General features: G+C 36.5%; 1 protein-coding gene across 1 annotated transcript in view; it reads right to left on the bottom strand.

Moving 5' to 3' along the window:
• LOC110023337 (conserved oligomeric Golgi complex subunit 1) overlaps nucleotides 1-9,421 on the bottom strand; it is an 11,945-nt gene extending 2,524 nt beyond the window's left edge. The window contains exons 1-4 of the mRNA XM_020722695.1: nucleotides 7,134-9,421; nucleotides 5,183-5,377; nucleotides 3,667-3,929; nucleotides 3,245-3,430 (exon numbers count right to left, since the gene is read on the bottom strand). Coding sequence (XP_020578354.1) covers nucleotides 3,245-3,430; nucleotides 3,667-3,929; nucleotides 5,183-5,377; nucleotides 7,134-9,350 — 2,861 coding nt within the window. The 5' untranslated portion in view covers nucleotides 9,351-9,421. The remainder of the gene's footprint in view (nucleotides 1-3,244; nucleotides 3,431-3,666; nucleotides 3,930-5,182; nucleotides 5,378-7,133) is intronic.
• Between the last annotated feature and the right edge of the window lie 3,138 nt (nucleotides 9,422-12,559).

Here is a 12,559-nt window from a genome sequence, read left to right on the forward strand (position 1 = left end):
ATTATCAATATATATATATATATATATATATATATATATACAAAGAATAATCCATGGAGTCTAAAGACCTTTGTTTGAGTAGAACTAAAATTGAATACATGAAATGTAATTTTAGTAGTAGTAGGTCTAGTGACACAATTATAACTATGGGTGATCAAATTAATAAAAGTTGTGAACTTTTTAAATATCTCGAGTCTATTGTTCAAAGTGATGGTGATAAAAATGGCGATGTTTTTTTAAATGGCGATGTTATTAGTAGCATTCAAGTTGGTTGGTTGACATGGAGGAATGTTTCAGAGAAAAGTGCCGCTTAGACTAAAAAAAAATTTTATAAGATGGTTGTGAGACTTGTAATGCTTTATGGCGAAGAATGTTGGCCTTTAAAAGTGAAGCGTAAAAGTAAGTTAAAAGTGTTGCAAGATGAAAATGCTTAGCTGGATGAGTGGCATTACATTTAAAGCCAAATTGCGAAATGAATATATCCATGATAGGGTTGGTGAAGCTCCAGTGGCAGACAAAATTAGAGAGAGTTGTCTTAGATGGTTTGGTCACATTAAATGTCGACCATCTGATGATCTGATTATGAGAGTAGATGTTTTAAATATGACTTATGTTAAGAAAGACAGAGGTAGACCTAGAAAAACTTCGACATTGTATAAAAAATAAACTTAATTTATTAGAATTAAATGAGAATATGACACTCAATAGGACGCAATGGAGAAAAAGAATTCACAATGGAGAAAAAAAAGAATTCATGTAGCCGACCCCACTTAGTAGGATAAAGACTTGTTATTTTTGTAAGAATAATCTCTAGCTCATAAAAAAGTTTTTTTAATCTAGCTATTATGGTTAGTATCTGAATTGTTCTCAATGCTTTTTTATTGCCTCAAAATTATCAACTCTTAAATTTATCTCAAAACTCTTGCAAAATCTTCTTAATATATGTCATCAATAAACTTGCAAAAGGATCATCTTTTGCCTTATTCAACAAACTTGTTTGATAACACGCCATTGCTGAAAATACATGTTTAGCTGTTATAATTGAAATAAATAAAGTTAATTCCAATCAAATTAATTAATCAATGAGAGAATATATGATCAATAATCTATACTTTATCAACATTTGACATAAATCGTAATTTATGGAAAGATTCTTAAAAGTTATTTTTTTATAAGCTTGAATTTCAAAATGTTCCAATTAATTTTTTACGCACAACTTCTCCTGATTTATAAAATCATAAGGATAAAACATATTCATAAGGTGATAGTTATCATCAATGTTAAATAGTTAGTATCTAACTCTATGATCCATGCTAAACTAAGCATAAAAAGTTCTACAGCATGTTTGGTAAATCTAGTGTTAATACAAACCCTAAACTTACATCATGACCCCTAAAAGCACAAACTTAAAATGTAAAAGCCACTTTGGGACAAAAGATTGTAAAGCTCAACGATTTCAAGAATTCGGGCAAGAAAGAGAAGAACAGGAGAACAAGTGGGTTTCAAGAATTTTGGTGCAAAAGTGTTTTTAACTTTAATAATTTCTTAAATTCTTATCACTAATAAACAGTATTTAAATTAAATAATATAATTACAATATTTAATCATTTATCTTAAAATATGATTTATTTTATATTCTAATCATACATTATGTTTGTGGTGCCAGAATTTTCAGCACAATATATAATTATAAGAGGTCTACTACAAACATAAGGTCGTAAGCACCCTTCCATACCACCTGCTGGTTCCACAAATGGAGCCCTGATAGCTCACTCAATGAGTTGGCAGCCTTCGCAAGAAAGTACACGAGGCAGGTACCATAGAGATGCCGTTTTAACAAAATAGATGGAGGCATGGCAGTCAAAGACCATTGTCACTTGTTGCACCAAAAAAATGTTGTTCAAAGGCTTCCATATCCTCGGAAATTTGCAAAAATTGGGCCTTTTCTAATACAACAACAACAACAACAACAGCAAAGCCTTAATCCCACCACGTGGGGTCGGCTACAAAAAAAAAGTGACAAAAATTGGGCCTTCTCTAATAAAAAAATAAAATAAAAAAAGAAACACCATTTTAATAAAATCTAAAATAAACCTAGAGCATATTCCTCTCACCACAAAATGGCGATTAAAGAAAGGGAAAAATGGAAAGTTTAACCAAAACTTGAGATTGGTTGGAACTTGGGAAATATATTTTGAGAGGAGAACATGAGAGATTGGAAAACAATTTTACCAATGAGGGGGCTCAAAAATGCCTGAAAATCAGAAGCTATATTCCCCTTTGCTCATCGTGTTAGATGCTGCTCACTTGCCACCATCTCTATTACTTTTTGAATTTATTTTCTTAGTCTTACTCGTTAGTAGAATGCTTTCCGCCATTGCATTCAAAGAAGCTAAAGAGAGATTTATATAGCCTTTCATATAACCTAAGATTGAGGGAAAGGTACAGCCACTAGGTGGTGTTAAGTGCATGTGGTAGTTCCTCATGTGTGAGGTCTTCTTAAAAGGCAAAGTGCGTGCAATAGTTTATCATGTGTTGTCTTCTAAAGGGGTGTACTTTGGGGCAACACACCATGTTGAGAAGGATACATTTTTTCATCGCTGTAATAGATAAAATACACAATAAAGCTAGACTTTTAAAATAAATTTACTTTTTATCGAGTCATTCTTGCATTTTTTACGTGATTGATGAATGGTTAAAATATCTTTAAAAATGAGAACAACAAACACTAACAACAAAACCATTATCCCACTAAGTGGGGTCGGCTACATGAATACTTTTTCTCCATTACGTCTTATTCGTCTTATTTAGTGTCATATTATTTTCATTTAATTCTATAAATTAAGATCATAATGAGAAAATGGTCCAAACATACTTCTTATGTTGTAGATCATAATCAATGAAAAGTAGATCAAGTAGCAAATGTAAAAATAAAATTAGGAGGAAAGTAGTTGGCTTCACTGATGAAAAATTCCATCTCAATTTTAATGCATAACAATTTGTTCATAATTAGTCAAAGTCAGAATCAATAGATTAACTCATAGAAGAGCTAAACCTCTACAATCTGCTTCTACCTTCAAACCCCAAGCAACCATAAATATATTGTACCACATGGAATACAAATTTGACTCTAAACAACAGCTAATCTAGGTAAATAGCATTGGTGACTTGGTTTGAAATTAACAAAATATACTTGTTGAAAAACAAATTAGGAAATAAAGCAATCATGCAAGAAGAAAATTACCTGATTGGCAGGTACTTGAATCTTGGAACCGTAGAACATCTCAATATATTTGATTCAGTATTGGACTTTGTAGGTAATTTTTGAACTGTGTCAATATAGAGACGATCAAGCTGAATAAAGAACCCAAAGAGTACAGAACTTCGTTTGTACGACTGTTTTTCATTCTCCCATAGATAAGGCTCGTACCTACCCATTATGGAATGAAAGGTTAGAATGCAAAGAAAACAGAAAAAAAGTCAGAAATTAACAATTCTAGTCGAACAATATATTGAAAAAAAATATAATATGTTGTAAGTAGGGACATTGAGCACTTAAAAATTATTACCAAAAATAAAAAATTCTTCAAACAGCATTCATCTATTCTACTTTTGGAACGTTATAAAGGTGAAATGAGTAAACTTCAAATATGTTGGAGATCTTACGTTGCCCAATCAATGGGATCCAATCTTTGTGAGAACCTTTGTATTAGACGTGAAACAAGCTCCATAATACTTGAGTCTGGCTGTAGCACAAGTTTTCTCCTTGCAGGGAGAAATTCATCACTGATAGAGTTCGTGTCCTTGCCTCCAGAGAGAACATCAGCACAGAATCGTAAGTCTAACATAATCTGCAGAATACCTTTTTCCGATATATGTGATTCAGGGGCCTCAACTTTTGCAAGCAAGTTTTCATAGACTACAATAACCTGGGCATCAATTGGATTAGTACTCTTATGACAATGATCATTGGCATAAACAACTAAGCTAAACAAACATTATGATTTAGACAAAATTCATGAAGGCAACTACTATGAGATGGAAAGCTAGGAAATGGGCCTACTAGAAATAATGAATTTCGATTAAAGAGAATCTCTTCCTGTTGAAGAAACTTCGTGGGGGACATAAAATCAAGAATTATATTAAAAGACAAAATGTGTGAAACAAACCATTTCAATAATAGTGAAATAAACTCACAAAAAATGATTTCAAATAAAACTATAACACAACAAGAATAACAATATGGACTTAAAAAAAAAGGAGTGGTTGCATCCAGTTTGCCCATAATACTGTCACAAATTGCTGTATTCAAGTCAATCCATGATCAAGAGGTTGGTAATAAAAATACTACTTTGAACATGTCAATTAACGTCTCTTGAAAAATTATGTGATGACTGATAATGGATGAATATTAAACTGCAAAATTACAAAATAGTGATGAAATTTAGGGATACTTATGCATAGCGACCGAAACATCGCTATTTACAAAATCTAGCACCCATGTGATATTTTTGAACTACCGAATCGACGTATTTACAAGTGCCACAATCGAACCATTTAGAATTTGATAAAAATAAAAATGCGGGTTGGGGTTTGTTCATGAATTTTGATTATTGAGTGAGAATTTGAAAAATGGATGAAAGAGGGTGCTAGAATTGTAAATAGCAATGTTCGGGTGCTATGTGTGTAAACAGCCCTAACACTCAAGTATATCACAGAAATATATCATAATAAAAATAACAAGAGTGATACCTTCTTAAGCTAATAAATTAAGTCAGGTTCACTTTTTCACTTTAGCAAAGTTAGGGATACAGGAAAAAAAATTTAGAATAATTTACAATATAAGAAGTATGAAGTCTCACCCTACAAAAAGCTGGGACATTGATCCAAAGAAAAAAGCGACCATAAAAGCTTAAGAAAATCACTGTTAGGTTTTTAATCAGGGAGCAACTAGGTGCTATTCACAGGTCAGTCACACGGCCCCAACTGTTATCTGATTGATTGGGAAAGTTTCTACAACAGACACAGAATCATCCCAATTTTGCACCAAGCAGCAAAAAAAAGGAAAAAAAAATACTAAATTAAATAAGGAAGCAGCAAGAAAATAATTTAGTTGAGAAGCAATGGCCCGTAGATATAATGTAAAATGGTATAACCATATGCAGCAAAAGTGACAGCTTACCTTCTTTAACATTTCAAAGGCAAAATTTTGCAGGATAACTTTATCCAGAACATGCCCCCCAACTTTGTGAATTTCTTGGCATGCTTGGAACAGGAAAGATATAATGTACTGTGAAGCCATGGAAGGGAGAGCTATTTGCATCTCTAAATGACCATCAGTAGGTTCCTCTTGTCTGATCACAGTAACTTCCCAACCCTAATTAAGGCACAACGTCATAACTCGTTGAATCATAAGACAATCAAAAGTACAAACGAATACTGCCTAGGTATATGAACTGCTTAAGAAACAAGTAAACATAAAACAAGTACAGCATTTTCAGTAAATAGATGTGTCTACTACAAAATTCCTATCCAATATACATTAAAAGCTGAAAATACATTGCGATCAATTAGCTGATGTCATATGAAATTCTTTATGAATGCTTCATTTCTAGGTATTCATCGGCTTGTTAAATCTTGACTAAACTGATTATGGTCAAACTTTGAATGGCTCAAGTATAATAAGAAGAGGAAAAACAATGAAAACCAAAGGAGTAACTTACATGATTGCAATACTTTGAATGAGTAAACTATTTAGTTTCCTAGAACTGTAAACTAAATAGTTTTTCAAGTACAACATTATTACAATTTCTTGTGGAAGTACACAATTAATTCATCTCCAAAATTAAATCACATGTAGTACATTCACTAATGAACCTTTCAATTTATAAGATTTAATGCCCTAGTATTCCGTCAGAAGTTGTTTCCAGCAGTCCCTAAGAAACCTCATGCTTCATTATCTATTATTAGTACTTCCATCCTAAACGTCATCCTTAAAATTAATACTGCAGCTCGTGTATGCAGTGAACTACTGTTCATTAAATGTTTCATATTCAAATTTAGTACCCAAAAATCTATTTTTTTACTGAATTAAAATTCACTCCAATGCATACCAAAAGTGGCTATTTTGCACTCAGCTTTCATAAGAATAGCATAACTCTTGGACCCAATCCTAAGATTTTAATAATATTTGAATCACTATAGCACGTTGAACTTTAAAAAGCCTATACTGTTGACAAAGAGAATTGCTAGCATCGAATTAAGCACACTAGTCACTTGATGCAAAAACAACCCATCCATTTTTTAAAGTAGAAAACATGCATGATAAGACAGCCTTATTCCACACTAACTGATGTCACAAGAAGTAATAGTTTTTGTTCTCAAGAATATGCATCCTAGCTTTACTACTGCAGCTACCAATTCCATCAACTAATTATCGATCTAAAATAAAACTAAGTATTAGTTATGTAAACAATATAAAACATACAAAGAAAAGCCAAATAAAATTAATGCTTCTGCAATGTTAAAACAAAATCCTAATCTAAGGTCAATTTCAGTTGATGTATTGCATAGCAGAAAAGTTAGAAACAAATCTATATCTTACTCATTTGATGTGTCACTTCCACTCATTTATTGAGAAGAGTTAAAGCACCATACAATATTTGGTCAACACTATGAAGGGTCAAGTTTGTCAAGTTGTTCTATGACATACACTAGATTGATCATTCAGGACTTGATAATTTAGAGTCAGCCAGTCCTACACCAACAAATTGTTTTAGCCATTTCTTCACTTGAAAAAAGTAGAAGAAAAAAGGTAACTAGAGAAAACTATGTCCTATAATTGCCTTATCAGTTCATAACAGTGTCTCCTTCATGTTCAATATTATCAGCAAATAAATCTAGCCACAAGACATAAGTAACCGAATCTCCCTTAAAAGATATTCTAAAAATGCGTCCCATCAATGACAACTAGATTATATGAGTTTAAGAAAAAAGGATAAATATTACTTCAATGTTCAAAGAAGTAATAGCATAAAAGGCATCAAAACAGGAGTGTCAATTGTTCTCCAAATATACTAGCAAATAGATGTGCATAATGTGAAGCTGGTGATTCTAAGTAAGAATATACATACTCTCAGTGGATTTGTCACAGAAAGAGCATCATCATGATTAAGGTTGCTGGACAAAATGATAGATAGCTCATTGGAAACCCAAGTAATCCATAAGCTATGAGCTCTGATGCAGAGGTCTTGAAGTTTTCGGCTCAACTCTTCATGTTTTAGGTTTGCCCTGCTATCAACTGTAAATAATGCAGCAGCAGCTGAAAAAACTTGCCTTCTATGGCTTTCAAGAGAATGCCTTCCAGGACTTGGAGGGCTATCAAAAGAAGGTCTTCTAGGGCTAAAAGATATAGGGGAGTTTAAGGTTTCTTTGGATTGTTTAGATAGAGGTGAAGCCAAGCTAGTATATGCTGAGCCAGTTGTTTCCTTCACCCATAGCCTTGGAGAACCAAGTATGATTGGGATGTGACTTGAATGGTATTGCAATGCATACAAGAGACGTCCAAGAAAAAGAGTTCTTTCAACAATTACAGGAGGAGGCTGAGAATCATTATCCATTCTTTTGTCAACTAAAGAAACAGAAAGACCACCCATCTCCTCTTTGATCTCACCCAATAGGGCTGACATTGCTTTGTAGCATTTATTTTGAATATGCGGTGCTAGTTCCTTCAATCTTATTGCAGAATTATGTGATTCTATAAAGCACAAAAGATCATCCAAAATGCTACACAGTCTCTTATCTATTAGATCTCTAATTCGGCTAACTTCTGGTCCAAAATAAGCATTGAGACAACTGCGAAAGTCATTCTCATCAGCAGCAGGCTTGAAATTCTGGGCAAGTCCTGTTCTCCTCTGATTCAGCTCCGAAAACCAAACCCCACCACCCTTTGATGATTTCTTCAGGTATTCATAGAAATCCTTAGCACCATTAGGACCTGATACAATTGCTACAACTGAATCCCTAAGGCTAACCTCTTTTGTTAGGTCCTCAAATCCAGATTGCACAATTTCTTTCATCCTCAGCAGCTCCATTTTATCCTCAAAAATGTCCTTGCCATCTTTTAACATAAGCCCACATATTTGCTTCCAAGGAGATTTGATATCAGAACCAAAGACACCTCTAAGCCACTCCTCCAAGCTATCCTCTAGCCCCTCTCTTCCATTCAGTGCCTCCCGGACCATCTTTTCAGCAGCAACTAGCCCTTCACCGCCTGAAATATTTTGGATAATGACCTTACCATTTGAAGACCCTGCAAAAATCTCATCACAGCAACCCTGAAGCCATGAAGAACAAGCCTGACTGACAAATTCTGGCTCGAGCAAAACCATCACTGATTCCAGCTTCTCCCTGTGGGATTTCCACAGTTTCACCTCCTCCTCCGGATTGGGGATTCCCCCAAACAGCTGCGAGCCCGGGGGTGAACCAAGCACCATTTTGTAAAACAGTGGCATCTCATTTAACGCATGACGTAAGAGTTGTCCTACTTGCCCTAAACTAGACCTAATTATCCCAGCCACATCACAGAGCACCGCCGTAAACGAATTTGGTCTGCCATCCGCCGCTGGGCTAACAAGCTTCTGCGAGATCCATGCCCGTCTCGAATCAAGAAAGATGTCGAGAACCTGCTTGGGGTTGAGATCATCGATGGTGGCAGCGGCGGCAAGAGCATCAGCGTATGCAGCTACAGTAAGGCCCCGGTCCATAAGGCGATCCCTGCTGCGCTGCGAGATCTGACTTGTGAAGCTCTCCACAATCTGCCACTGGTGCTGCAACAGCGGGAAGAGTGAGAGAACGTCTGAATCAGCAGCGACACTTGAAATGAGGCCATGCACCTCCTTGGCACGGAGATAACGACCGGAGGCCTCGAGAAGCATGGACTCGTCGAGGCATCCCCAGATGTTCTCCGGTGTGTCAACCAGGTACTTGACACGGCACGCAATGCCGTAGATCTTAAAGCGGGCCGGATCGGGAGCAGTGTGAGGGGAATCGGTGGTGGAGGGGGACAGGGATCGGAGGGCGGCGTCGATGAGGGAGAGGTTAGAGTATATGGATTCGCAGGAGGACTTCATCTGAATGATAGAATCGGCTGAGTCAATGAGGTCGCGGTAGCTTTTCCCGACAAGCTGCCGGAGTTCCTCCTTCTTCTGTTCGATATCGCGGCGTGTAGCAGCTTCCACGGCGCGAATCTCATGGATCCTCTTGGAGCGGAAGAGAGACTCGGCGTCACGAAGACTTAAGGCGGTGGGTGTCGCCGGAGAATCCGCCGGCGGGCGGGTTGGCATCCTCATGGCGAGCGGGATCTGAAGGTGCGGAGCTTCACCCTCTCTGCACTCCTCCCTCTATATTTTCGCTTCCCGTCCTGGTTTATGAAGGTTTGAGATTTGATGCTAATTAGTGAATAGGATTAATATAATAGAATGCAATCACACATCACGTATTATAAGATAAACATAATATAGTACAATCTGATGGATATAATAAATCATAATTATAAATATTATAATGTTTAAAAATTAGGGCGAAGAAAAATAACAATAGACACAAATCCAGAAGAATAGAGAGATTTACGAGGTTCGACAAAGATGACTACATTATCGGGAGCAGAGCGGCGATTTTTCTTTCAATATTCAAAAAAATGTACAAAATAAAAAAAATTCAGAATTTCCCGTAGGGTTACAAACAAGACATATATATAATTCTATAATACAATATGTAATTACTTAAATTACCCTGTACCAAACTGCGAGGTGTTGCCCTCGCACTCCCAACCCAAATAATGAAACTCTCCCGATTGGACAGACCTTCCGCTCCACTCCTCTCGTGGGCTCCGCTCTACTCCAGCATTTGTCCCATTTATGATATATGAGTCATACCTAACAAATCTCCACCTTGGCGAATATCCAGCCCCTTATGAGAAGCATATCATGAAGTTTTTTATACATCAATGTGGGTTGGGCCACCATGTCATCTAACAGTTGCAAACATTCAACAAATTCAAGCGATGTAAGAACTTGTTGATTGTACCTGGCTTGTCAGCATATATGTTGCATTTTCATCATATGATCCAATATAATGAACTCCACCTACAATTGTACTCCCCAACAGTTTATATATATTACCTGCAGTTAACTTTCCATTAATCATAATTAGTGCACCTTTAACAATTCTGATGGTTTCTCTATCCCCATCTTTCTTAGAAATAAAACAATTTCTATGTAAAGTGCATAAGAAAATTAAGTTCTTCTTCAAATTTAGAATATGTTTGACTTCACATAATGTTTTAACAGTGTCATTATACATCTTAATTCTGACTTTCATAACAACAACAATATTGCAACATTTATTATCACTTGAATAGACTAAGCCAGAATTAGTTAACATGTATGAAATAAACCACTCCTTGTTAGGTGTTATGTGATAAGAGCACCCTAAATCAAGAATCTATGCATCCATGACTAAGTTGATGAAATTGAAAACAAATCACCATCACTGCAATATGAATTTTCACTCTGTACCACATTTACAGACTTGGATGATGCATCACCTTTCTCCCCAGTCTGTTTGTTAAGCTTTGGACAATCTTTCTTCATATAACCTAACTCCTTGCACTTGTAGCAATGAATCTTCTTTTTGCCTCTGGAATTTTGCCTTCCAGAGCTCTCCTTCTCCTTCCTTCCTCGATCCTGATTACCATTAGCATATAAACTATCTCCATGAGAGATTTCCCCTGCATTCTGTTTTCGCTGGTTGTGAGCCAACAATGCTGCAGTAATCTCATCAACTTTAATAGTTTCTTTCTCATATGTCAGAGTAGTCACCAGGTGTTCATAGGAAGAAGACAATGAACACAACAGAATCATTGCTCGGTCTTCATCCTCAATACTCACATCAAGTCTTGATAAATCGGTGATTATTTGATTGAAGTCATTCACATGCTGCGCTAGATCAGAACTTTCTTGCATCTTCAGCTCATACAGCTTTTGCTTCATATACAATTTATTCGTCAGAGATTTGGACATAAAATGAGTTTCAAATTTCTTCCATAACTCCCCTGGAGATTTCAAATTCATCATGAGATACATAACCTCATTTGTCAGACATAGACGTATGGTTGCTGCTACTCGTTATTGCAATTCTTCCCAGTCTTCATCCTCTATGACATTTGATTTTGCTGTCCACAAAGCTTTCAAGATTCCATGTTGAACCAACAAATCTTTCACCCTTGTTTGTCACAATCCGAAGTTACCAGTTCCATCGAATTTCACCACCTCGAATTTTGCACAAGAAATTGTCATCTGAAATTGATCCTGCAACGAACCTTTCTACAAATTCCTCTGTTGAATTTCCAAATTGCTTGAGCCAGAAATTGTTCTCACTTTCATCCTGCCACAAATCATTTTAAATAATCTCTTAATTAAATTTCCCAAAAAAAATGACTTTCCCTTACTTAAATTTTCCTTAATTAAGCTTTCCCAGAAATCCTTTTCCTTAAACTTCCAAGAAAGCTCCACCTCCTTTCAGAAAAGCTCCATTTTTGCTTTACAGAAAAGCTTCGCCTTACTTCTCAGAAAAGTTCTGTCTCTGCTTTCCTTCAAGAAAGAAATATTTTCTTTCCCAAGTGCAACAATAAATTCCCTTTCCTTGCCTTTCCTGAGTCCTCGAATATCTCCAGATATCTCTGCTATAAATTTTCTTTTCCGCGGACTTTCCTTTTCTGCGTGAATTTTCTTCTCCCGTGTTCGCCCTTCCAATTCTGCTCCTCCTCCACTCCCTCCCGCGAACCTTCCTTTTCCGGCCACAAAGTCACGCAGAAGGCTCGTCGAACTACTCCTTCAATTCGCATCCTCGAAGTCCTTCTTCGAAGCCCGTCGCACTGAATCGACCCTATCGAACAAAACACCTTCGCCTTCTCGTCTGTTGGCAACAAATCCTTTGGCCGCAAACCCCCAAAGAGCGATTCCTGTGCTGAATCGAAGCTTCGTGAGGTAGAATTATGCCAAATTGGACACCCCGGCCTCCAAACTTTCGACTAAAATTTTCTTTGTTCCCGTGCCTTCCCGCGACGCCGAAATTTTTCTTCACTGCCCTAGAACCAAACTCTGATACCACTTGTCGAAAAATTAGGGTGAAGAAAAATAAGAATGGACAACAATCCAGACGAACACACAAAGATTTATGAGGTTCGACAAAGATACCTACGTCATCGGGAGAAGAGCGGCGGCTTCCTTTTCAATATTCAGAAAAGAGTACAGAATATAAGATTCAGAATTTCCCATAAGCTTACAAACATGACATATATATAACCTTATAGTACAATATGTAATTACTTAAATTACCTCTGTACCAAACAACGGGGTGTTGCCCCCGCACCCCCAACCCACATAATGAAACTCCCTCGATTGGACAAATCCTTTTGCTCCACTCCTCTCGTGGGCTCCGCTCCACTCTAGCATATGTCCCATTTATGATATATGAGTCATACCTAACATATAATAAA

This window comes from Phalaenopsis equestris, unplaced genomic scaffold, assembly GCF_001263595.1.
Source record: "Phalaenopsis equestris unplaced genomic scaffold, ASM126359v1 Scaffold000224, whole genome shotgun sequence".
NCBI lineage: Eukaryota > Viridiplantae > Streptophyta > Magnoliopsida > Asparagales > Orchidaceae > Phalaenopsis > Phalaenopsis equestris.